The sequence below is a fragment of the Pollachius pollachius genome, assembly GCF_949987615.1.
Source record: "Pollachius pollachius genome assembly, chromosome: 2".
NCBI lineage: Eukaryota > Metazoa > Chordata > Actinopteri > Gadiformes > Gadidae > Pollachius > Pollachius pollachius.
The window spans coordinates 38908695-38935927 of NC_136935.1; the positions used below are offsets into that span (position 1 = coordinate 38908695).

Here is a 27233-nt window from a genome sequence, read left to right on the forward strand (position 1 = left end):
GAGCACATTGTGCGAGTGATTCACCATACAAAGTGCTAACAAGATAATTGCAAAATAAACATTTTGATAATGTGCATTGTCACATCAAAAGAATTACAGCTGAAGGCTTTGCTTCGGAGTGAGATGGGTGGGAGTGAAGGTGATTATGAATGCCATAGACAAACCATAAAGGTCCCTCTCGGAATAGAAGCAGAAACTTATGCATGTTATTAAATTGGTTGTATAGCCGGACTCAACGGCCCAAAGAGCGATCTTTACAGTTAACTTAAAAAAAAAAAATTATCACGACAGCAACACAAAGTTATAAATATACATGCTCCTAGCACACATACTCATCGACCTACACACACACACTGACACACACACACACACTTACAGGAGCAGGGCTGCAGATCAGATAGATTTGCATGTATGCGTTCATGTGTGTGTGTGTGTGTGTGTGTGTGTGTGTGTGTGTGTGTGTGTGTGTGCGTGCCTGTCTGGCTGGGGTCCAGCGTCAAGGTCTCTTACTCCCAGGCCATGCAGGGGGGCCGGCCAGCTCCTCTGAGTTATTCCTGAGCATCGGCCGGTGTCTCCCCTCTACCCCTCCTCCTTCCTTTGTCTTGTCCGCTCTCCTCTTGTCCATCTCGGCCCCTGCGTCTCCCCAATCCCCTTCTCTGGGATCCTGCGGCTAATGGACCTGTCCTTCACATTTATCAGCATCTCCTTCCATTGTGCTTAATGCGCTGGCATGCATTACCGCACATGGACATATGCATCCTCACACGTTTTCAAACACACACATACACACTGATGCACACATGTGTATGCAGAAACACACTCACCCATCCGCCCATTCCAAACAACTATACACAGACATGAATTCATTCACGCATACAATGCATTGTAAATCGACAAACAAAATGATAGAGATTATGTGTTTGGTGAACAAAGATGAGGGAAACTGAAATATGACAAAACCTCTTAAAATAGTGAAGGAGTACAGCTGTACTGTCGAAGAGGGGCCATGATGGACCAAATGAAAAGATAACCACTGGAGGGCGCTAAATCCACACAATCCACCATGCTCTTAAATAAATGTATGCTTTGGCAATCAAACAATAATTTTGAATAATGCGGAAAAGTTGTAGTATTTATTAATAATAATAAAAATAATAATAATAATAATGACACATAATATTGAAATTATTGGTTTGTATCCTGCGCATAGCTCTATCTATTTCTGGAAAAAAACCTTTCATAAAGCATACATACATACTATAGAATATGCATCTCTGATTCAACATTATTACGATTACTCAAAATATAACGTTGACAAGATTTCTTCTAATAGCAGATTAAAATATTTTTATTTGAATCTGGGAAGTCTATAGGTATTGTTTGGGCACCTTCCCTTCTAAAAAATAATATAAACATAATGCACATATGACTACAACTGTATGCATCTAGTGGCAAAAAGCCCATTTGACAATGTTGAACATATAAAATAATGTCTTCATTGAAACATATAGGCTACATCAATATCATAATATAACAATTAATAGTGGTGAATACCACATCATTTAATATCTAACCATTATAGCAACATGAGTGATGTGTCTATTTTATTAATATATTAATGCATTATGTGAATCTAACAGGTTAGTGTTATATATAGCACACCAAAATAAAAAATAAAAGTCACAGAACCAGTTTGGATTTATATTCTATTTTATATTTTGGAATAAAATAGGAATACATTTCAAAAAACATTTTCATTTTTGGATAGGCCTAGCATTTTGTTCAATGCCGAACCTACTTGAAAAGAAAGTGGAAATCAATCCTTAACTCCAACACTGACAGAACACTCTTAAGGGCAAGGAAAATCTCCCTCAGGGGGAAAAAGGAAGAAACATTTTGATTCCTATCCAACCGATTGGAATGTTGTTATTTTACCTGTAGGCCTAATGATTTTTTGGGTTGTTCAATTAAATAATAATGAAATTATTCTTCATTATAGGAAGGCATTGGTTGAAACTGTCACCACGTTGTTCATGCGGGACGTGGTAAAACAAAGTTTTCATGAGCCTAGGTTACATTTTATTTAGATTAATTAAGGATTGGACTAATACAACTCAATATAAAACAAAACATCTCTGCATTGATGTACAAGCCCTTTATATCCCACAACATGTGAAACAAAATTAATTTAAAAATAATAATAATCTGGACAAATCCGGAACTACTACAAATAAAACTACTACTATAGCAATATTTTTATTTTTATTTCGAAATTAAATTTAAGATTACCGTGTCCACGAAAAAGACTTCTAAACGGTTGGGGAAACGGCAGTTTGGTGTGAATGAACAGAGCCAAACGAAGTTCTTGCAGCAACAGGTGATTTTTCCGTGAAACCAAATCAAATTTACCAGCTGCAACGGGTGAACTAATAAGTAAAATCAAACGAAGCGGTGAATCAAAGTAGAACTTACTCTGGTTACCTTGGCGATAGAGAAATAGTCAATTTTAGGTGTAGATGGTAAAACTACCGAATGTCCATAGCTTTTTAAGCAAAATAGCCCAGCCTACTTTATAAATGTAGTGGTTAGTTTCAATGTGTTGTAGCAAAGGAGGCTGTCCTCTGGGGGGCGCTAGAAAGACACAGTGGGAATGAAGACGAAAGGCTTGGTTCCGTTCAATTCACTGAAGGTTAAAAAAAAACTAAAATGCTCGGATAGGGAGGGGTGGGGGAATCATAATCCAACTACAACATTAAAATCAATAAAGTGCTGTGATAACGCACAATTAAATTAAAAATAATAAAAATAATAAATAACAAATAAAAACTAATAATAGCATAAGTGCTCTAATGATAATCAAGCGCACATAGGCCTATTAAAAACCACAGAGGGAAGAAGCCTCATAAATAAAGGAATATAATACAAAATAAATAAATCATCCAATTAAATAAATTATAAGCGCTATGGGAGGAAGGATTAAATGCTATTCAACAAGGAAAAATTAACTATTGCAAAAGCAAGAAATTAATACACTGGAGCCGGATGGAGGAAAAATAATGTGTTAAGGTTAGTAATAGGGTAAGTAATAGGGTTAGCGTTAGTAATAACCCAAACCCTACGACTAACCCTCAACCTTTCACTTACCCTAACCCTATAAATAACAGGGTTAGTGTAAGTAATGCGGTTAGGTTTATTAATCCTATTTAGCCCCGGTTTATTCCTCGTGTGCTTCAGCATCAGTACCACCAAGGATCCTATGCTCACCAGCAGTTGCTCATACGAGTGACGTCCATTTGCATCCGGGGTAGTATCCTCATATGAGTATCATATATTTACTTAAAATATATATCTCATGGCATACTGATTATCTTTAAGATGTATGTGTTACTAAAAGGTTCATAATCAAAAAGAATAAGCATTAACATCTTATGAATACTTATACATAAATGTAGTGAAAATAGAACCTCCCCCCTGTTTTGCTTTTTTTTTGGTATAGTCCGTTGCAGGACAGCGCGGGAGCGGAAAACGTGCAGTGTGTACGGGAAGAGTAGCGCTGCCCTTTCAGGTAAACAACCCTTATACTTTTCGATTACATCCTTTAGTGAATTATTTCAGTTAGCATTGATGTCTTTTAAGCATGTAATGAGACGCTACTGAAGGTTCACCGCTCGAACATATTCTGTATGTATTATACGATGTATTTCTCGAGCTAGCTAGCAGGTTGCCTGTTACGCACACTAGTAGAGGTGAACTCTGTATCCCGTAGTAATGTTGCATCTATTCACTTTAGTATTGACACATACACTGCGCTTTTTGCTTGAACGACTAAACGGTATGTAATGACATGGACTGTGTGGATTTATTTGTTTGGCCATTTAATGGAGACCGAACAGAATTGACATGAATAAGTTCCGTCTTGAATGCGTGAAAGTACTTGAGAGGCCACACGCCCACTAAAGTCAGTGCGGCGTGTGTAAACTTTTTCCGATGTGAGGATGGATGCCGGTCTATTCACCTAATTATTGTTTGCTAGGTGCCAAAACTGTGAATATGGCTCGAGATTACAAACCCGGGGATCTGATTTTTGCCAAAATGAAGGGATATCCCCACTGGCCTGCCAGAGTAAGTAATGGTTAACGGTACATCCAGGAAATGAGTAATATAAACGGTGGCTTCTGTTAATTTATGCTCTATTTACTGGTCTCTTTCTATTGCTGCTAGATTGATGAAGTCCCCGACGGTGCTGTGAAACCGTCCAACATCAAGTTCCCCATCTTTTTCTTTGGCACCCATGAAACGTCAGTATTGTTACTGACTTTAACACAAATTATGTATTTCTGACCTGATTTACTTTTATAGTTAGTGTGCCTGAAAGACAATCGGTCTCAGAATGTTTGCCAACCATGTTACTACTAACAACTATGTGACTATGTATTAGCACAAACATTTAGGATTTAAAATCACTATATATTGCTATTTATTTTAGGTAATATGACCTAAACTTATGTATATATAAATAATTAAATGATCATGTGACACAGGAAACTCCTCATTAGAAAAAAACAGTGGGTGAGATTGGCAACAACAACATTCCAAGTACTCTTCTCTTTTTGAACAGTGCATTCCTTGGTCCAAAAGACGTATTTCCTTACCATCCTAACAAAGAGAAGTATGCAAAGCCTAATAAAAGAAAGGGCTTCAATGAAGGCTTATGGGAGATTGAGAACAATCCAAATGTTGAGCTAACTGCACCCAAGGTACACCATTCACTATTTTATTTTCCTTATTTCTTCCTTCAATCTCCTCTATTAAATTAGCATTTAATATCTGTAGACCTACTTGTTCTTATTTCAAGATGTGTATAATATTAATTATATAAAGCTAAATATATAATATGTATATATATATATTGTGTATGTATATATATATGTGTGTGTGTGTGTGCGTCTATATATGTGTGTATATATATATGTGTGTGTGTGTGTGTATAATACAGTATGTGGGTTTTATATATTATAGCTTTCATGTAATTTTCTACTTTTGCTCACTGCTGGTGGAGGGTGTTGTTTGTGATGAATGTGGGTATTGTTCTGTGTGGTTTAAAGCCGACTACTCTGGATACGATGGGCGGGAAAGGTTCTGACGGCAGTCCAGAGGGTGACGAAGACTGTGACGTCAAAAAGCTGAAATTCAAAGTGAGTAGATCCAATCACACACATCTTTAATGATACACTTGGTTAGTGTCTGTCACATGAGGGACGAGGGATTGAAACAATGCATTGAAGCTCCAACCCATAATAGTATTGCGTGTGAACTCTAGTAATACTATCCTCAGAGTAAAATATGACTGATGAACAAAGATGGCCCGTAACAGTGCGGGCGATTATTGCGTTACTTTCTAATTGCTGGGTGTTTTGTACTCTGACCATTAACAGATAGATAGGCTAAAATTAATTATGTTTCATGAGTAGAAATTTATCTTAGATTCATTATATCAAAGCAGGTATCTAAATCTGTTCTCAGCATATATGGTTAACAGTCTGCTCTGAACTGCCTTATCATTTTCTTCTTTTAAAACACATAAAAGCATGAAAAGAATGCTGATGCAGGCAAGGCCATGCTTAACCCATTTGTGCCGGCTGTGCGGCGCAACATTGTATCTAGTAGATACAATGTTGCTCCGCGCAGCCGGTACAAATGGGTTAAATGCCCACTATTCGACTGTTCGAATGAAATGCTCATTCTATGGAATTATAGAGAGACCAATTTTGAACATGCTGCAGGGAGGGGGACCCCCTGAAATGTATTTCAATCAACACCAATACTGGTGTTATAATTTTGTCCAGTCGTAAGGGGGTTCCCTTCGAGCCAAAAGGTCATGGGTAACCAATTTCTTTAGTCAACCTGTAGGCATGCTTGAGCAAGATGCCACCTCCTACCTGATCACTAATGATAATTCACTGTAAGTTGCATTAGACAAAAGCATCTGCTAAATGACTCGAATGACTTGAATGGAACAACTGGGCCAACTTAAGGACACTGAACTAATGAAGCCACAGGCTGAAGATGTCATTTCATTTTCTTGTTTTATTCTTAATTTTTGATTTGTTTTCTTTCCAAGTTAGCCTTTTATGTTCAGTCTCTTGTATTTTATGCTGCCATTAAATAGGTCTACTGCTGCTTCATAGGCCTTTTGTCTGTTAAGTCTCTCTCTATCTTACCAACTGCCTTAACATGCCTTCTGCTTCTCTGTCCTACGTGGGATTTGCACCTTAATGCATTATACATGTTTCTGTTAGTTTGGTTTTGTCCAAGAAAGCTGAAGGGAGCTTAAGACTGTTTTCCCAAGAAGTGAATAGAGGACGTAAGGCCTGGCACTAACTTTGCTTTTTCTTCCAAACACTCGTTTAACCCTGCCCACACTCGGATCTATGACGTGTCTTGGGGGAATTCAGGTTCCAGAAAGTGAGGCTGGACAAGAGAATGAGGAGGAGGAGATGATGATGGAGGAGGAGGAGGAGGAGGAGGAGGAAGGGTCTCTGGAGGTGTCTGGTCAGGGCCCTGAAAGCCAGGATGTACGTACTTTGCATGGGGTTGGCCTCGTAGAACGTGCAGGTTCTCCTGCCCAGTGTTGAATGGGTGCACGTGTGGGGTTTTACTCTGGTGGTGGTTGGTTCCATAAGGCATTTGTAATTGATTTGTATGCTTTGGTTTTGGGGTATTTATGATAGCTTTATGGTGCAGGTTGGACAAACGTGGAATCACAATTAAATATGTATGCGAGTTGAAACACCGTTGAATACCTGTGATGTAAGTGGGCACAGCAGTTTATATACCAGATTGGGATGGTTTGTTCTGTGCCAACAAGGAATACACTGGGAATTAGTTCGAGGATATTTATGTCTTCTGTTATTGTTGCTTTGATTTGCATCCTTCCCACTGTTTATCTGACCTTTTAGTTGCATGGCAGTAATAATAAGTGCTAAATCAGGTCTGCTGTCTCTTAATACTGTTTGTATTGCTGTTTAATATAGTGTTTTAGATATGCACTCAATACACTTATCCTATCAAATTTATATAAATGTATTACTCGAGCACAAATGTGTTATAGCTTTCTAACACTAGAGGGGTCTAAAACCCCAAACCCAGACTCAAACTATAAGGAGCATATATTTTGTCCAACTTATTTTTCTTTATTTATCTTGCTCCTTTTTTACCTCGCTTTTTTCCAACATCCACCATTGGTTGTTTGCCAAGAACAGCTATAGACAGTGAAATATGGTGGCTTGGTCAAAAAGGCATTAACCAAAGGTTTCATGTTCAAGGATTCTTCACAAAAGGGAACCTCAGACGCTGCTAACCCAAAAAGAGGGAGAAAGAAAAAGGTTTGTTATTTTTTTTAACAAGTATGCAGGCCTGTTGTGCTGGCTGCTCTGGTGATGGAGTTGGGGATGAAGAGCTTCTAACATTGACATTGTTTTTGCTTCCTGCAGCAAATGGTATCAATGGCTTTTTCCTTATTAAGGCCATTTAATTAATTTAGCCCTTAATCACAGATACAGTCTAAAAGGACTCACAGGTCCCCATTACAGTATATGACAGCCTTATTTTAACATGGAAGTTCTTTCCTCTTCTTTTTTTGTCTCTTGGTTTCCAGGGTGATGCCGACCAGGACTCTGAGAAGGAGGAGGACCCTGCCAGTCCAGCCAGCCCCTCAGGTAGACCATCCCTTTGAGGACATCCCTTCATCCACCCTCAGCCACTGGCATGCGTCCATGGAAATGTGAACATGAAAGAGTCTTGTCTGTGGGTGTTGCTTGAGCAGGTGGAGAAGGTCCTAAGCGGCGAGGCAGGAAGCCCAGGTCTGAGAAGAGCCTCTCCCTCCAGCAGCAGGACCTCCAGGGCTCTGGCAGTGAAATGTAATCACATTCCACTACTCCCCTCCCCCCTCCCATATCTACAAACGTACAGAAACAGGGATTCAGGGATATCTTGGTTTAGATATGCGTTCTAAAATGTGTGATTTAGGATAGCATAAACCCTACTGGTTCAGAATATTTAGGAATCGGTAGGTTCCTAAATATATATATATATATAGTTTTTACAACAATTGATTCTCAATGGATATTGATATCCCAAGCCGTCTCTGTTCTCCCCCAGGGACTCTGCAGAGTCGGACAGGAAGAGGAAGCGGACAGCGGAGGAGTTCAGGAGTGCAGAGCAGCAGCAACAGGAGAGGAAGAGGAAGGAGGAGAGCAAGATGAAGGAAGGGGACGGGAAGGAGCCCGAGGCCAAGAGGAAGAGACAGCCCAAGGAGGACAGCTCCTCCGGCTCGGAGGACGAGGAGGCAGGTGGACCACTGTTTGACCGTAAAACAAGCCTAGAGGGACTCATGATGAGAGGTGTTTTAGTGCTGAGAGTAAGAGATGAAGAGGTGAATGTTCAGAGAAATGATACATGAACCTGAAATGAAGTAAAAGTATAAGGCAGAAATAGGTTATGACTTGAATTTTCCATAATTGAGCGGTTCAAATAATGTTTATTATAAAAATGTTTATGCATTGTATTTATTTACTGTATATGTTAGTCATTAAGGATCAAGTACAATCTCAAATACATTTTACTGATGTTTTCTTGGAAGTATAAAGGAAAGGTTAGATTTTAAAAAAAGCTTTATTTTTAATGATGGGATGTTTTGTGATGACCAGAAAAGCAAGAATCGAAAAAGAACACCGAACTCCATGGACAGTGACAAGGATGTAAGGCGGCGCAAGGCGGATGAATTCAGGGAGTAAGTGCACAGGCACTTCATTCACTCACCGGCTCACAGTACGCTAGTTGTACAAGACCGCTGCTGTGCTTTGCAAAATTAACAAAAAATGAAAGTGGAAAACTTTCTAATCTCACGTTTCCCTGCAGACAAAGCAAAGACGATGCAAAGAAAGGTGAAGAAAGGAAAGGGGATAAGAAAAAAGGTAAGTTGTGCTGACTAATTACTAATGACTATCCTCTTATGACGTATGTGGTATAGATTGCTTTTGTAGTTGTTGCGATAATTTGATATTTGTAAATGATGACCTTTACAACCCAAACCATGACTATTAAACAAGTATGTCTAATTATTTTCCTAAAAATCCTTGTACGTCAGTAGCCTTCAATGAAAGGGAGCCTCAGTTATTGGCACGCAACTGTAAATGTTACAAACGTTGTATTTCCTCTTTAACTATGTTGATCTTCTATTGAATTTGATCATTATTTTTTACAGAAATCTCAACAGAATCCAAACTGCAAAGGTTGCATGGGGAAATCAAAATATCTCTAAAAATCGACCACCCGGTTAGTTTCAGTATACGGCTAGCCATCACACTATATATATCATACTAGGAAGATGGATCCCATTTCATTTGAACATGTGTAATCCCTCCCCTGGCCCCCCCGTCCCCAGGACGTGAGGAAGTGCTTGGAGGCGCTGGATGAGATTGGCACGCTGCAGGTGACCACGCAGCACCTGCAGAAACACAGTGAACTCATCGCCACGCTGAAAAAGGTGAGGACAACTCCCTCCTGGTCTATTGTGGTGTCTTCTAGGCTCGGTAGCAGGCTATCCAGCCCTGTGCTACTGCCTCCTCCAGCCCCTAGCGCAAAGCTAATTCAGTTTGGATTGGAACTGATAATCCAGGTATTGCAGTCTCAGGAAATCATTATTTTTTTCAGCAAGACTCCATTTTCTAGGGTGGGCGTGGTTTGGAGGGGAGAGAGGAAGAGCAGAGTGTTATCATTTTTATTTAGAATGGAGCTAGCATGTAAAGTGTGAAGTGTGTAAAGTCTGGAGAATCTGAATTCACAACGAGCAAGTGATACGGCTTATCTCCCGCTGTGTGTTGCATGTGTGGAAGGGCAACTCCGGATCACCCCAGACCCGCTTCTCTGGAGATGATCCGGGGTTCATGTGTGAAACGCCAACAAGTAAACGAGCAGTTTATGTATATAGTGAAGCAATATACGTTGAATACCATTAGGAGTATGCAATACTAATGGACTGTATATTGATGTCAGTTCTATTATGGCATTATTCCACTCTACTATCCTGGTGCAGCACTGCAGCCCAACACTGCGCTGGCTCCACACTTGAAGGTGTGTCTTTAACTGAGGACACGCTTGTCTCGTGCTGATGACGCAACAGCACTCTCACTTTTATTGCCCATTTAGTTTTGCATTACAGTTTTGCCCACAATAAAATCTGATTGATTTGTTTAAGACGCATTTGGAATGCTCAGGTTGTTTCACACGGACGGCGACATACAATGATATCCGGATAAGGCATTCAGTTTGACGTTCAATGTTCCCCCTTGCTTCCCAGTCTCAATAGCTCATCGAGAGCCGGTTTATTTCATAGTCCTCTTTACACACTGGACAATGTTTTAGACATTTTTCCCCGGGTGCCACACAATGTCCTTGATATAAAAAATAACTAATAGCTGGTATTGTACAATAACCAGTCTTTACACAATGACAAATCTTAACCAAAATTTGAACTCTTTCAAAGAGCTACTTTGTTTTGCCAGAGAATATTGTCAAACCAGCGTTGCTGGGGTTGCATTTCTATTAAACCTATATTACTCTTTATTATTAGGCTTTAATATAGTTGTAGGAAGCTGTTGAGAACTCTAGCCATACTCTTCGTGCATGCATGGCGATGCGTCACATAGACAAGGACATACAGTTAATTGTATTTTTAAAGGTCTATATTCCTACAATTTGAGAGACAACTTCTCGCCCGAACGGCAAACAGGGCTGACGTCAGCGCAGCCACTTTGAGGCGGGCGGGCTCACTTTGGTCCATCTCGGGAGCGGTACGGGACGGCACGCTTAAACCTGTAGTGAAAACGCTAATAAGCACGGCAGAATGACATGGTTGAATCAAGAAATAATGGTTATTGGTCTTTCATTTTATTGGCTATTATTGTTGGTCCAGCAAATAGCAGATTGTTGTCCCCCTAACATCGCATTCCCTTAGAGGGGGCATATGAATAACTATACCAGCCTAGGTCTTCAAATGTGGTTATATAACGTATACACAGTGTTGTATCATGCAACAAGTTAAAATGTCCTTCATGTTGGAACCCACAAGGAATTGACCTGTCGCTAAGTCACGCCCCCGTCGTGAGCCTTGACGAACTCGGACAAACAAACCAGACTAGATAACAAAAAAATATGGAAAAATTTCAGCTGACAGTATATCAAAGCAGATTTTGGATACGTTTTGGGCGAAAAATTATTACATTTCTTCCAGGAGCAATCGAAAGGGACTACATTACACTATGGAGGGGTATATTCAAAACTTCAAAAATACATACAGAAGGTGAGAAGTTTAAATTCAGTTGGTATTCTGGCCTGCCACACAGTCTGATCCACATTACACACTTTTTCTTGTCATGTTGTGGCTTGGGAAAGGGGATGAAATATACCCCATGCTGCAGCCTCTCGGGATACCGACTTAATTTTTTTACACAAATAACATACATCCACCATTAAATTGTTATTATATGCCTCCTCCCTGTTTTCAACAGAGTTGTCCGAGCTGATGTCTGAGTATAGTTGAGGCTGGAATGTGATTGGCTCATCTGCGTTCTAAGGGCGGAGCTGAGCAACAGGTCAATTGTCTCTGGATACATTTACGCACAGATTATTTGGATGGAAAATTGTAATGAAAATGAATTTGAAATGGCCATAATGTCCTGTTGGATGTATGATAACATTAAACAAGGCATTTTTTTGGAATACAATGGATTGAGTTTTGATATGGTTTGTCAACTTTAAACTCAATCGTTGTATCTCATGGTAGGATATGTTGATGCTTGCATGTCCTGTCACCTTGGATTTCCTGTCTTATCTTATATACAACCTGACCAAATCTCATTGAACTGTGGATGAATCATTTATATAAAAATTGCAATACATAACGAAAATATACATTCGGTAAGTTTTGATATAATGTGAGTAATAATGATTAAACATTGATTTGTACTTAAAATATCCCTGGGATTCACCCAACACCGTTGATTTCGCTTCACTAACCCGAGGCCACAGTATCGGTGTAAGTGTTTCCATTCAACCCAACACTCTTTAGTGTGAGTTTACAGGACTCCCTATTTGTGGGTCACTTATGATGTGTGGTCTTGCTCCAAGATCCGCAGGTTCAAGGCCAGCCAGGACATCATGGACAAGGCCAGCATGCTGTACAACAAGTTTAAGAGCATGTTCCTGGTGGGGGAGGGGGACTCCATGATCAGCCAGGTGCTCAACAAGTCCATTGCTGAGCAAAGGCAGTATGAGGAGGCCAAGAAGGGAGCGCTGAAGAGAGCTGAACAAGCCCGGGAAATGAATGCAGGTGAGCTTACTGTGGGGGCAATGATTAGTTTGAAATCAAAGCCAGGTAGTGGCTGCTTTTTCAGATTCCAGGCCAGTAAAGGTATGTAAATGTACTGCTGGCACAAATTAACATTAAAAATAAAGTGACAGGAAAACTTGTCATGGGAGAATTACCTTTTTTTCTATGGTCGACTGTCAACGACAAGCCTGCTCAAATAATTCTGTAATCCGACCATACGTGACTGGATATATATGGTCATAAATGAGCCATATTTAGAGTATGGTTGCTTGAAGCATTGCCATGAAAGATTTGTTCCATAAATCAATTTATTTCATGTGTGGAAGAAAATGGTTGCTCTTCAGGCGTCTCACAAACTCGTCATGTAGCCTACTTTGACATTGTACGATCCTACTGTGATTACTCTGCATGAAGCACTAAACCAATCGGTGTGATCAGGAGGCTTTCCACCACTTCCTCCGATCCCAGGCCCGACCATTCACTGGAGTAGCACCATCCACAATGAGAGGTTCTGTTGTAGACTAAAGCATGTCCAATTGACCAAACTATCCCTTTCACCTCAGTGGTGCTCAGGCTGAGGCATGTGTTATCACATGCGCTTGTGAATCCTCCTTTTGAGTGGGGCTAGGTTATTCATTGTGTGTGTGTGTGTGTGTGTGTGTGTGTGTGTGTGTGTGTGTGTGTGTGTGTGTGTGTGTGTGTGTGTGTGTGTGTGTGTGTGTGTGTGTGTGTGTGTTCATGTTCGTGTTCTCTTTGACAAAAAAAAGATAACAAGATCCCCAATGGTGATTTCAACTTGTTGGACAAGAAGGATTCTGAGAGGGAAAAGGCTGATGAGGAGACCACACTTGGAGATAATAGGTAAGACAAAAAGGTGTCCATTCAGCCCTGGGCGTGTGTGTCTCTATAGATCATCAATATAGCGGGGGCCATCAGAACAACCGGGTTAGTTCATTCTCGGGACGTTTTCTACAAGGCATACAGTCATGTGGAAAAGTTAAGACACCCCATGAAAATGTTTGCCTTTTAACACATATGTAGACATATGGACATTTAATAACATGATTTAGAGATTAATGTATTATAACTATTTAATTATTTGGAAGATATAATTAGTATAAATTAAATTTTCTTTTGAGGGAAAAGTTAGGACAACCCTCCCGTCATCCTAACCATAACCCCCCCAGACTTGTGACAAGTGGAAGACATTTAGGACAACTGCAAACATGCCCAACCCTTGCTGTCCAAAAAAACATCAAGGCAAGTAAGCCAGAGGACACCTAGAGAAAGACCAGTGCCGTGTTCCAATATCCATACTATCCCTACTTACTAGCCTTAGTTTGAGTATGTAGGTATTCCAATTCAGATCGGGCGAAAATAAGTATACTTAGCGGAAGAGGGCGGAGCCAGGCTGGGCCAAAGTCGGCGCATTTTCCACATAGCCTGCATTAAGTCGTTTTGTAGTTTTTATAGCTTTTATAACTTTTTATAGCTGCCAGGCGTAAAGAGTTCACCGTTCAAAGCGGGACGTTTATTGCGGGGGAGGAGCCGCGGCGGCAGGCGTGATCGTAATTTCTGGTTAGTACAAAACGGAGTATTCGATTTGGAACAACACTGACAATTAGCGCAATTAGTGAGTACGGATAGTGTACTACGTTTAAGTGTACTCATGGAAGTATGGCTATTGGAACACGGCACAGGACTTCTGGAACAATGTGTTTGACAGATTGATCCAAAATATAATTATTTGGGCACAGTTACAGGCATGTTTGGCGCATACCAAAGACAGGATTTGAGCACAAAAACCTACCAACTGTGAAGCATGGGGGTGTAATGTCATGGTTTGTTTTACTGCAGCAGCTCACGGCTCACATCATGTGACACCATTGATTGATGGACTCATTTGGGTTCTGTAGTGTTAGAAGCTAATATTCTGATCACAAGTTTTGGTCAGATTATTCATGGGTAGGTTCAAATCAACCAGTGTGTCAAGCCCTTTGATGAGAATGACGAGAGTTCACATACTCGTCAAAAGAAGGTCAACATTCCAGACTAAACCCAGACCTCAAACAGACAACAAATCGAATCAAAAGGATTCAAAAGAATCAAAAGGATCGAAAGAAAACCCAGTAAAACTGCTTTCTAGAAAAGGGAAAAGTGAAAAGTAATCCTACGAAACAAAGTTCTAGGATGGGAACGTACTAAATGGAAGCAACTCAAACACTTTCTTTGATATTGTATTGATAAACTGTTGATACTTTTTTTTTGCAGTACTGGGAAATGCGTGGAAGATTCCATTTGAGTCAAACATTTCTGGAGAAATTACTTTTCCCTCAGTTTTCTTACATGACATTGTCTTAACGTATATTTACAAAACTGGCATCAGATTCCAATACTGTGGCCTATTGATGTACCTCACGGTTCTGTGAAATGCATATAGTTTGTCCACAGGTAACATTGTCAAAACCTTTTTTTTTAATGCTTTTAGTTCGGCTGTTCACTAGGATGGCTTGCTTAAAAAAGAGAATTCAAAACGCACATTTGAATTAAAGAGGTTTCAAGCTGCCAAACCCTGGGTTTAATAGAGATGTTGAGTATGGTGTATTTTAATGTTATTCAAGAGTTGCATATACATATTGCAGTTTAGTCATATCAATTCTAATCTGCATTCAGAAGAAGCTGTTCACAATGTTCTTTGTATAAAAGCCAAGTTAGTGGATTAAGTAGTTTCACTATTGTATTCTGAGGTCTGTTTTTCAGGTGCACAATAGGGAAGTGATGGACGCCAAAGTTTATTTTGCCAAAACGTGCTTTAATTCAACCATGTTTTAAGTGTTTCTCTAACAACTGTAAATAAGAGTATTTTTCCTGTCTATCATAGCGTCCACTAATAAAGCAGCAGTTTCTCAAATGTTTCCCTTTAAGTGTTGTTCTGATGATACTGCAAAAATGTGTTTTGCAATGAAGAAATACCTATTTATAAATCATCTCAAATTGATCATGTAATTGGCTACCACAGGTAATGATGTGGCCTTATCTATCATCACTGAATAATATTCTATGGTCACTCATGTGAAAGATGGAAAAACCTTTTACAAAATAGGAATGAGTCAATTCCACCTTTGCAAACTACAGACAATACCTGGTTCTCCTTCATCAGAGCACTGTCCATACAAACATGAAATAAACAGTGTTGCAAAACATTTACAGAGAGTGCTCCATTGTTGAATGTCCACAAGATAAACTGAGCATATTGGTTTTCCACATAAAGCATTAACGGGAACATGAACAGTCGACCCTTTGAACACAACATCCAAAAAAAAATCCATTTAAACTCTGTTTGTAGACTTCAGTTGAAAGCACCTGGGTCGACGTAGGGATACGCTTGGAAGTCCCCCACCTTGTTTCCCTGGTCGTCGTAGTGAAGCAACCGGAAGCATTTGTCACAGAAGAGGCACGGGTCGCACGGAGCGTACTGGTCGTTTGTCGTCAGCCATCTGGATTATTACCAATGCAAAAATTAAACTTCCGTCATCTTTGACAGTTCACATTAACAGACTTAAACACTCGTTATAAACGCCTATTGTTGATGCACATCGGAGCCCAGGTCCTATTTTACCACTGCAGCCTTTCACTTTGCCGAGGCTAAACTCTTTCTTTAGACGCCACTACTTCACACAGACATTACTGCAATGGGCTTAATAGGACAAAACGTCAAATGTATAAACCATATCTATAAGTAGCAGATATTCCTTTTATTCACATATTACAACAACTCATGGTTCTATCTCAGATAGGAGGTGAGAGATTTCTGTGAGAGTTGGCAGCACTGAAAGTATAGAAGTTATTTATTTGCGGTACCATTTTTATTATTTTTTTAAAGCCTGGCCATTTGTTGTGACTCCAATGTGATTTCAACTTGCCTGCCAATGTAGACGTGGCAGACGGTGCATCTGCGCGTGGTCACCCTGTGCTTGTGGGTCAGGAGAGGGTAGAGCTCCTTATCCAGACAGTCACTCTTATGGGACAGTCTGCAAGAATGCAACAAGAAACTCACTGAGAGATGAGCCCAATACTTCCATTGAAATGCATACTGGAATGATAACTTAATGACAAACATTGTCAATGGGCAGGACACTGATCATAATTATTTGGCCTGTTAAGCTCTTTGAGACTGTAATGGTGATTAAGGGCTATAAAATGTAAATTTAATTGACCTGCTAATCGTTAGGATGTATTTCCGAGTCGAAAGGCTCTGGGTCAAACCCCAATTTGTGCAGCAGTGTAGGTGTCGACATCCCTTGAACCGCTCCATAATGTATCTAAAATTCATTGCAACTTGTCGATAAAAGCATCTGCTAAATAACAAGCTATTTGTTTTTAAGTCATTAAGTATTTCAATTCTTGATAATAAATTGCTTAGAGCCTTAAAAAAAAAAACAGGGTGCATTTGTCACATTCATGACATGGATGCATTCTTGGTAAGATGTGACGCCATGATCTTGAAATCTTGAGTGAAACAAAAAGCATGAGTGGCTAATTATAAAAACATTTTTTATTTATAACCTACCTCACTGTATGTAGAAAGTAAGCATGTCAGAAACAACGTGGATAGGTGGTTAGAATTAGTCTTAATGAGTTTGAATTGATGGTACTTGCCTTACATCTGTGATGATGACAAGGTGCTCACAGTCTCCTTGGTGACAGTAGAGATAGGGGAAGCCCACTTTGATTTTCAGATCAATAAACTTGGTGTCCTCCATCTTGGCTTTCTCGTAGGAAGGGAAGTTGTGGCTCTTTGCCCATTCTATCGTGGTGCTGCGGAACATAACCATGACAATTCAAATATGATATGTTCCAAATATCTTTACATTTCAATTTTGATTCTGAATCAAACTGATTTAGTATAACTTAGATTGTGTACTTTGTTCTCTCCCTTACTTGCAAGTTGTTTTGGATAAAAGCACCGAATTATAAATGTGAATCTAATATAAACGACAAGATACATCTTAGACATCATCGCTATGAATATCGCTATGTTACAATGCATAATAAAGACTGTATACCGATGATTAAATACACTTTGACATGTGGTTTTAAGTGTTCTACACATCGGGGTTGGCACTTCAAATTTGAATCAAATAATCAGGAGAAGACATAGCAGGTCTTTCATGCATGTACAACTTTCAAAAAAGGATAATATTTGACCTTTCTTGTGATCCCTAACACCCCTTTCATTATCCACTTCTACCGTGGAACTTTTTAACAAATTAAGTGAATGAATGGAATCCTACTCATAACTCGTCTTGTGATAATGATGATAAAATTGTGGCAAATTTATCTCATAGCTCATTATCACAAGACGAGCGCTTCTGGTACTCAAACTAATGCAATATTCTTCACTTCAAACTGCTGACCTCCATCCCCAGTCTTGAGCATGAATTAGTCTATGTTTATCACCAACAGAGATGAGCCTATACACGCTTTAGAGCCTTGTTTGACCACTACCTTGGGGAGGGCAGCAAGGCTATTGGCTGCGTTTTGTATGGTGCGTAAAAGAGGCATTGGTAGAAATTGATTTGTGTCTCGGTTGTAAATTGGGATAGCCTGAAGTCAGCGATGTTGGTGACTGAATTTTTGCTGATGTGTTTTAACAACTCCTCGTTTCATCCTTTTCATAGTCATCCCACCTTTATCAAAATGTCACAACAGAACACCACATTTCAACACTAATGCAACAATTCAGTGTAAAACATAATTTCAGAACTGAATATTTGATAATCTCAGACCACCATTCAAGCAGTCATCTGAAATTTCAAATCACACAATTCATGTGGTTATAAAAAAAAAGGATTTTGTATAGTAAGTAGACCAACTTACCTACTGATGTCCTGACACTCTGGGAATCTCATGTCATTGTAGAAAACTCCCTCCAGGAAGAAGAAGGATGACCTGTAATGATCCTAAAATAATAAGAATTAAAAAACCACTTTGAATTGAATAACTTGAAAATGGCACTCAACCAGCAGACAAATAATGCAACAAAACAACAGTTATTCCATGAGCTAGTTTGAGAGTACCCATTAATGCCACTTAATCATTCATAAAATAGGAGTCATAATATAATTTCCAAGAAAAGGGTGGTATTGAATGAAAGTCAAAGTTGTGCTTGATGGTCGAATGAACCTACAGCCAGGAAGCTTACATGGCCCATCTGTGCTTCTTACCTTGCTGATGAAGTCAGGAGCGATGTCGGGCGTGTTGCTGAATTCTCCACACACTTGCAGGTCACTGACACAGCAAATGGCGTCCCTTAAGTTTGCCAATGTATGGGACCCGGTCATCAACAAAGTCATGTGGGGTCGAACATACTTAAACTAATAAATGGAAGAAAGAAAGGAAAGATACCATGAATATTGACAGCTGAATACAGTTTAAGCTTCCTATTGCTTTCTGCACTTGACTCTACATTTTAACTAGTCAGATCACAGCTATGCAGGTTTCTTGTTCTGTTTTGCATACTCAACTCTCTCAAAAATGGTGGGGTAGTAGACGTTGACAGTGATAATAACTTCTCCTTCAGGAATCTTGTTTCCTTCAGTGGGTTTCCTTCCAAATGTCAGTCTCTCCTAAAATCCAAACATCAAGCCAGAACTTGACTGACCCACTACATTCTGAATACATACAATTCATAATATAACATACAATGATGTCAATGACTGATATTCACTATAGAGATAGTACTTTGTATTGTGACATGTTGTTTAAACACTCACAAGCTCATCCGCATAGAGGTCATGTCGACCAACTTTTTGGACTTTGAGTTTTGATTTGTAATCCTGTCTCCTCTTCCTTTGTCTGTAAGAAATAACGATATTTGTGTTAAGCAGTATCTTGTTCCTACGCAATTTGGTTGACTTAAGGATAACCTAAGGTAAAGATGAACAAGTGTGTAACCTACATTAGTGTTCTGAGAGTTGAATCGGGCGGAACAGTGTTTGTATCTGTGGGCTGATCCACAGGATTGCAGCGAAGTGAATCGAGGCTTCAAGCAAAACAAAACGAACGGATAATCTGTTAATGTGCAGAAAAAAACACAAAATACAATGGTAGTTGAAATATGCTGTTTAGTTGGGACACATCCTTGGGTTTATTACCTGCAGATGGATTTCAGATCATTAACGGTTTCAGCGTCGAGCCCGAATTCGTTGGATAATTCTTTCTCAAATTCCTCATCTTCCTGTTCTTCGTATGAGTAATGTGATGGTTTAAGCCTTTCTAACCATAAATCTCTAAACGCACCTATATGAAAAGTTTTTGTGTTAACATCAATGTATTCGTAATCTGGGACGTTTTCCGACACCGACTTGCCGCAAGTCGCCATTTTCCACAGGTCATGTGTCCTCCAGCTCCAGGAACCATGGGAAATGTAGTTTTTCGAAGGACGTCTGCAGCTTTGTCGACGCCAGATCAGCTGGTGTACGGCTTGGGTGAAACCCGCGTCAAGAAGTTTCACCTGCGGTCCTCATCGGGTTGAAAAGGAGGTAATTTGAAAGGGGGCGTGAGGTTTGTGTGTGAAAGGCTTGAGGGGGCCATGTACGACACATAAATGGCTCGCCTGTGGAGCTCAGTTTTCTAGTTTAGGTCATTTGTATAAGTCCCAATAACGACATTTGTCATTTAATCATTTTCGATAAGGAATTTCACTCTTAACTTTTTCGCGATGGAGGATAAGAAAGAAAATCAAACTACACTGGTAACTAGTTTTTTTTTATCATTTAGAAAGAAATATAATGTTTTGCCAGCATCTTAGTTAATTGTGGGCCTACCCAACTCAAAATGATGATGTTGAATATAAATATTCAACATTATCTTTTTGAGTTGATGCATCTGATACATTTTGATTTGATTCTTAATGGTTATAACAAAATAATTAAAGACTAACGTTACGTCACATTAAACATTTCTATATCCGATAATTTTAGATTTTTACAATATAAAACATGATAACTACTGCTAAATACACCGCTATTAGATTAACTTACTTTTGATTGAATGAAAGCGTTGCGCATGTTTTTTCTTCTTCAGACGGAGATCAGCGGCCATTTTTCCGAGGACCTACTGTGAGTAGGCCTATTACAATATATCAATTGATGAATTCATTAAAGTCCATCTCTTGGTTTGGGCTTGTCCAGATTTTCTTTTTATTATTGTACTTGGCATTACTTGTTCTTTTTAGCCAGGGTGAATGCATTAACGTTATCAGATTTCAGAACAAAAAATAAGCCACTGATATCATGTAACTGGCCTCTATTTTCCTTTTCATGATATTTAGATGTACTTTACTTGAATATTCATTCAATGTAACTTGATAGCTGTTGATCGTATTTTGGAATAAAGCAGTCCGCAGATTGATCTGGAGCGCGCTCTGGTGGACTGCTCCGCTGGTCTGGAGTTATTCCTCAACAACCGCTTCTCTGATGCGGTTGCTCATCTAAAACCATGGTGAGTGCGATATTATTATGTGATATTTACTACTATAAACCTCCAAAAACGATGAGAGTAGGCTAGTAAGTAAGACCAAGACCTATAGAGGCTCATGCAGGAACGCCAATGTATATTCTGAAACTGCTTTTCTCTTTATTGTATGTCTTTATCTTTCAATGTCAGTTAAATCTTTTATAGGCACACATGCGTCTGCTCAGGAATGCCTTCTCTGTCCTTACTTATCTTGCATGGCATCTCAGACACTTCCAAAGACCCAGAATGGGGTATATCTTCTAATATTTGAGAGAATATCTTATTCTGAACGCACACATTGCACACTAATTTCTGTTTTTGTTTTTCTTCCCATTAGGAAGGCCAAGAGTATGTACCATGCCATGGGCTACAGCAGTATGCTGGTGATGCAGGCAGGCATGACCTTTGACCCAAAAGATGTAGAAGCAGCCATGACTTCATTAAGGGAGTCTCTAGAGACATGCCAGAGGTAGTACACTTTTTATCGATCACTATTTATTCAATCTGTACTTTGGTCAATGCCGAGTTTGGCTGCGCTATTGAAACTCCTTCAGACTTTTATCAGTCCTTCCTTCTTTAAATATGCCTCCTTTCTCTCATGTTTTCCTCCCCAGCTTTCGTAAAAAGAGTGGATTATTGGAGACCATAACAAACTTATGGTACCGGCAATCTTCTGACAATCTGACAGAAGGTAAGAAAGATCTGATTATCTCCTATTTGGATGGCCTGGGTCAGGCAAACTGCAACTGATCATCCTATAAAGGGCTACTGTACAGGGGCGCGCCGTTGAGGCCTTTTCATAAACAACCAAGTTGCTGTCACTGATGTGTCACAAGTTTTGTTGCTAATTTGGAGAGGTCTATCCAATTCCATCCAAGAGGTTTGCTTTTTCTTTCTTTAACATTTTGAATGGTTGGTTGATTCAGAGCTGGTCAGAACTAGTGTTTGCTCTCTAATTTACTTCAATGTGTAGATAGAGTCTCTTAAATAAGATTGTTATTATTATTAAAGAGGGGCTTTCTTGTGTTTCTCATTTGAGTTTAGATATAGCTATTGCCTACCTGGCACCTGCCTTTCTCAGAATGGTCCCTGAGAATTTAAGTATATTTGTGTCATAAAAGCACAGAACCAAATGCAAGATAATGAATATATTTTCTTTATAGTATAAAATTATTATATTTCCTTTGAACATATGATTCATCCGTCAATTTCTTCCATGTGTGCATTCTTTAAAAAGAATGCACGCATGAAAAAGGTTGGATTAGGGTTCAGTGATTTTCCTTTCTTTGTCAAATTAATTATTTTTTAAATAGAGGAGATGCATGCTGAGCTCTGCTATGCTGAGGTCCTTCTTCAGAAAGCCTCGCTTACCTTCATGGACGAGAGCATCATGGGCTTCATCAAAGGAGGGATGAGGATACGAAACAGTTATCAAATCTTCAAGTAAGGAGCTTGGGGAGGCACTGCTTCTTATCGGTTCCACCAATTTGGTTCCACCGAGCGCTGTGTTCAGAACATTTGTTTCAATCTGACTTCAGTATCGTTACTATATTTTCCTTTAGGGATTGTCAAGTGATTGCAAACAAAATGGATGAAGAGATGCAGCAGAAAGCCACACACCTTCACTTCAGATGTGGTGTCAACATGGGAATCGGATCGTTCAACCTGGTAAGCATGTAGATAATCTTGTGGTATTTTAATTTTGAATTTCTTTTATTTCTTTTTTATTTGATTGCACTGTCTATCTTTCTTGGTTGCATTCAAGTCAAGTATGTAGTTGCATTTATTCAATTAATGTACATGACAATCAACTTGAAACGGTTCTGCTTGGAAAGATTGATGGGTAACTGTATCCTTAACTAGTTGATACTATTGAGGGTTTTTTTCCCCCATCCCTCCATTAGATGCTGTCTCTGCTCCCAACACGAGTCCTCAGACTGATGGAATTCCTTGGCTTCTCTGGAGACAGGGTTGGTGCTACTGCCTGACTATTTACAATCTATATATTATTTTGCTTTAGTTTATTCTATTAAATTCATTTTGTATATGTGTGTGTATGAATGATATGGCTGGATGATTAATTGCTGGTTATTCTTTCATTTATTTTTTAGTCATCTTTATAAAGCCTTCAATATTTTGTGATCTTTAAATTCTGCATGGTTTGTGTTGTTAAATGAGCGCTTTTAAAGAACGCACTGTTGGTAATGTTCCAGGATTTGGGTCTCTCGGAGCTGAGAGCTGGCGTCGCCACAAATGGCCTGCGCTCCATCCTCAGTATGCTCACACTGTTGATGTACCATCTCTACATCACTGTCATACTCGGTAAGGGAACAAGAAGATATTTTTGTACATTTCAAGGAAACGTTTTATTTTTTATTGAGAGAAGCCAATATTGCCAATATATCCAAAGTTATTTTGGATAACAACCTTAGGTATTTAAATGTATCATACTTTTTTTTTTTTGTGAAAATAACGATTACAATCTCATTACTTTCAACAAAAGGCACAGGCGAGGTGGACTTGACAGAAGCTGAGAACCTACTGGAACCCTATATTAAAAAGTTCCCCAATGTAAGTTCCACATCCTTACAATAGAAAGTTAATCCATCATTCATTCTAATAGGATACCTGCGGGAGGACTGTGGTGGGAATTTCGGACCACATCAATAATTTCTGTGTAAAATGTTTTAAGAATTAAGAGTCATCCGAATTCCGAAAGTATAACTATTAGGGTAATATATTTAAGTAAAAAACATGCAAAAACATACAAAAAACATGCAACAAACATAATCCGAGGCCTCTCATTAATCTGAGTCTTCAGATGGGAGTTCGCCCTGTGTCTCTCTCTCTCTACAGTGGCACAGGTCTCAGAAATGCTGAGAACAGCTCTGCTCCACACATGATACGGGATGGAAAAATCCATATGTTGTTTCCCCTTCATCATGTAACCTCTGTCTCCTATTCCTTGCACTGTCTAGCCACCCTACCTGTTCCTAGTTGTATCTAACGTTAACCTTTGTGCCTGGGGTTAGGGTTTGATCCCCTTATGCATTCTTCTACTTGATGAGAATACAGGAAACTCTGTCCTTTAAGTAAACATTATTTGATTTAACCATTGACAATTATTATGTGGAGTGACTAAGCGGTGACTTCTCAGTTGGATCATTTGACCCTTGACCACCCCAAGAGTGTCAGGGAGGAGGCTCAATCAACAAATGGCAGTTCCAGAAACTGAATGTGAAAATAGAATTTACCCATTACAGGACTTATTGAAAACTGTATACTGTCCAGGGATTTATATTTTTAACTTGACTTTTCTTTTGTTTATAAACTTTCCTTGAGATTAGGGAGCTCTGATTCTCTTCTACACTGCCAGGATTGCTTTGCTCAAGGGAAACTTCACATTTGTAAGTATCATGTCTCTCTCCTTTGTTCTTTTGAAACGATTGGAAACCGGTTTTAAAACCATTTTGTTTTACGTCCTTCTTTAGGCTAGGGAGAGGTACCTGGCCTGCATAGCGGCCCAGCAGGAGTGGCGCCAGATACACCACCTCTGCTACTGGGAGCTCATGTGGGCCCATTCCTTTGAACAGGAATGGAAGAAAGCCTACTATTACGCTGACCTGCTCTCCAAGGAAAGCAAGTGGTCCCAGGTAACCCGCTGGCACTGGACTTCAAACCTGTGTGTGGATGGTGGCTGGTTTAAGCAGCCTTACTGGCCTGAGTCCGACTGATGATAGACTCTAGGGCTGCATGAGGCTATCAACTGTGTTAACAGGTTAAATCAACAATCACCAAACACACTGGAGGAGATCTCCTGCAAGGCAACATGGAGCCCCCATAGTCATGTATCATTATCTGCACATTTTACAGATAACCGTATTTCTAACACCAACACCCTGCGTCCTTGTCTGGAGGTGCACAGTCTAAGCCAACTTGGTGGCGTATGGAAGCGACCAGGTGGTGTGTGTGTGAAGAACTGTTGTTACACTGGCCTCCCCAGACAAGGATGGAAGGTGGTTGGAAATCCAGCTAATTGTAGGGAGTTAAAATGAAAAAGTAAAAAAAAACGAAGTAAAGTGAGAGAAAGAATGAAGGAGGCGCCATTCTTCTTTGAGGCCGCTGTAGGCGTCATAAGGCCCTCCCTGTCTCTTCCTTCATTGACTCCGTAATTTTTCTTCACTTATTCAATTTATATAGGCAAGATAATGCAAACACCTTGGCTAGATTTCCCCATACTTTTCAAGTAAGCCTGTATGATGATCATTATGTCTTCTTGTTTGAAGCACTGGGGGGATGGGAAGATAAGAAGGGCCTTCATGAAAACCTTATCAGGGGGTATTCAACAAACATGTGCAACTGTAGCCACAGCTGAAAGAGATAAGAGGACATTCAGTTCAGACATAAATTGTTATTCAAACATTGTATTGAGGCAGACCTCAGATTTTCTGGAAGTTTGTGCTTCCTAAAAGCTACAAGCGTGGTTTGAGTCCTGGGAAACAGAAGAGACCGGCCTGAAGACCTTCTTGCTCTACGTCATACATTCCGCATTGCTTTGTTTTGTTATTGTCAATTTGCTTGTTATTACTAATTTAAAATCTCTTTCCAGTCCACTTATATGTACCAGAAAGCGGCCCTCTTGACCATGCTCCCAGACGCAGAAGTGGAGGCCATGGGACAAAATGCAGAAGACTTGTTCAAGTGAGTGAAGGGAGACTCCCCTGCTTGCACTGCTCCTAATTTTGACAACTCTGCTCATTCATTGCTGTCATCCACTGGTGTGGTTTAACAGACAGGTGGAAGGCCTCCGCCTCAGGATTGCTGGGAAGTCGGTCCCAACAGAGAAGTTTGCTGCCAAGAAGGCCCAGAGATGCTTCTCCTCCAGCCCTACAAAACCAGTCCTCCCTGCATTGGTGAGCACCAGGACCCCATGATATGAACTATTATACCAGTTTACAAAACCAGTCCTCCCTGCATTGGTGAGCACCACGACCCCCTTATATGAACTATTATACCAGTTTACAAAACCAGTCCTCCCTGCATTGGTGAGCACCACGACCCCCTTATATGAACTATTATACCAGTTTACAAAACCAGTCCTCCCTGCATTGGTGAGCACCACGACCCCCTAATATGAACTGTTGTACCAGTATACCAAACCAGTCCTCCCTGCATTGGTGGGTACCCGACACCCTAATATGAACTGTTATAGCGGTATACTAATTTCCTAAAACTGTGATTTGATCAAGCCTTGTGGGATTCTAGGAAATGATGTACGTGTGGAACGGCTTCACGATAGTAGGAAAGAGACCAGAGCTTACATACGGCATATTGTCCACCATAAAGAAGGCAGAGGACCAACTCGCAAGTTCTGCAAGTCAGTGAATACTTGTGAAACTATTCATGAGATGCTTTGAGTAAAACAAAATAAATCTCACCATTTTTAAATCCTTGAAATGGTGTCTAACGTTCTGACTGTGCACAGGCCAGTCTGATCATCATGTAGACGACCAGTGTGTGGTCCAGCTCCTCAAGGGCCTGTGTCTCAGACAGCTGGGCAGCCTCGAGGAGGCAGAGGGCTGCTTCAACCACGTCATCTCCAGGTGAGACCCGGGGGGACTGATCACTGCTCTGATCCGGTACAGGTCTAGTCATGCTACAAATCTTAGTGGAGCATGTGGAAAATTGACTCTATCTCCTCTCTAAATATAGATACTTTGATAAGATATTGCAAAAAAAAAGATGCATTGTTATTCATGAGACTTTATGCAAAATGGAAGAAACACATTTTAATTTACTCATTACTAAATAATATTGAATAATAAGTAACTAAGGCATCTTGACATGTATTGATCATGACCGAGACTTTTAGCTGTGCATTGTATTTGGGAGAGGGAGTCACTCTTCTGCCCTATCTCAATTCATTACTGAAGAGCCCTTTCTTTACTTTTCACAGTGAACAACAGATCAAGTATGATGACTACCTGGTGCCCTTCACCACGTACGAGCTGGGCCTGATTTACATGCAGAGGGGGGATACCAACAAGGCAGTAGAACTCCTGGAGAAAATCAAGTGCGTGGTCAAGCCTTTTTCTTGCCATATCGTTTGGTTCAGCAGCGTCCTTTAACTATTGTACATACTTTTTGTCCGGACAGGGTGAACTACAAGGACTACAGCATGGAGTCTAGGCTTCACTTCCGCATCCATGCAGCACTCAACACCATGGGCACTTTCCCAAACAAGCCTTACCCCTCACGCATTCAAGCCTAAGGAAAACAGTTGGAGTCTGGAACTCTCAACGTTTATGGGACTGGAAACACA

General features: G+C 39.9%; 3 protein-coding genes across 5 annotated transcripts; 2 read left to right on the plus strand and 1 right to left on the minus strand.

The window, feature by feature from the left end:
• Positions 1–3514: 3514 nt before the first annotated feature.
• psip1a (PC4 and SFRS1 interacting protein 1a) lies at positions 3515–14799 on the plus strand. Of its 3 annotated transcripts, none has more exons than XM_079729318.1 (16): positions 3515–3565; positions 4034–4122; positions 4222–4298; positions 4619–4757; positions 5106–5195; positions 7326–7385; positions 7658–7718; positions 7826–7919; positions 8161–8347; positions 8709–8791; positions 8920–8975; positions 9266–9336; positions 9446–9547; positions 12190–12391; positions 13159–13252; positions 14663–14799. In XM_079729318.1, the coding sequence occupies exons 2-16, from the start codon at positions 4051–4053 to the stop codon at positions 14691–14693; spliced, it is 1419 nt and encodes a 472-aa protein (XP_079585444.1). In that variant the 5' UTR covers positions 3515–3565; positions 4034–4050; the 3' UTR covers positions 14694–14799. The 3 variants fall into 3 exon arrangements, with proteins under 3 accessions (XP_079585444.1, XP_079585445.1, XP_079585443.1); XM_079729317.1 differs by lacking the exon at positions 3515–3565 and adding an exon at positions 6456–6575 and having other exon boundaries at positions 4018–4122; XM_079729319.1 differs by lacking the exon at positions 7326–7385.
• A 928-nt stretch (positions 14800–15727) lies between these two features.
• On the minus strand, positions 15728–19775 carry snapc3 (small nuclear RNA activating complex, polypeptide 3; the record flags this gene model as incomplete). The annotated part of the gene is made up of 9 exons (XM_079729323.1): positions 15728–15888; positions 16315–16422; positions 17051–17209; positions 18272–18354; positions 18619–18768; positions 18919–19020; positions 19168–19249; positions 19353–19436; positions 19549–19775. The coding sequence occupies 9 exons, from the start codon at positions 19773–19775 to the stop codon at positions 15741–15743; spliced, it is 1143 nt and encodes a 380-aa protein (XP_079585449.1). The 3' UTR covers positions 15728–15740.
• Positions 19776–20114: 339 nt separating this feature from the next.
• Positions 20115–27182, plus strand: LOC307071070 (tetratricopeptide repeat protein 39B-like; the record flags this gene model as incomplete). Its single annotated transcript, XM_079729938.1, has 18 exons — positions 20115–20147; positions 20480–20514; positions 20795–20896; positions 21249–21380; positions 21526–21602; positions 22225–22354; positions 22474–22579; positions 22816–22881; positions 23125–23233; positions 23415–23482; positions 24259–24318; positions 24403–24564; positions 25521–25612; positions 25704–25824; positions 26177–26288; positions 26397–26514; positions 26868–26984; positions 27068–27182. The coding sequence occupies 18 exons, from the start codon at positions 20115–20117 to the stop codon at positions 27180–27182; spliced, it is 1755 nt and encodes a 584-aa protein (XP_079586064.1).
• Positions 27183–27233: the final 51 nt, after the last annotated feature.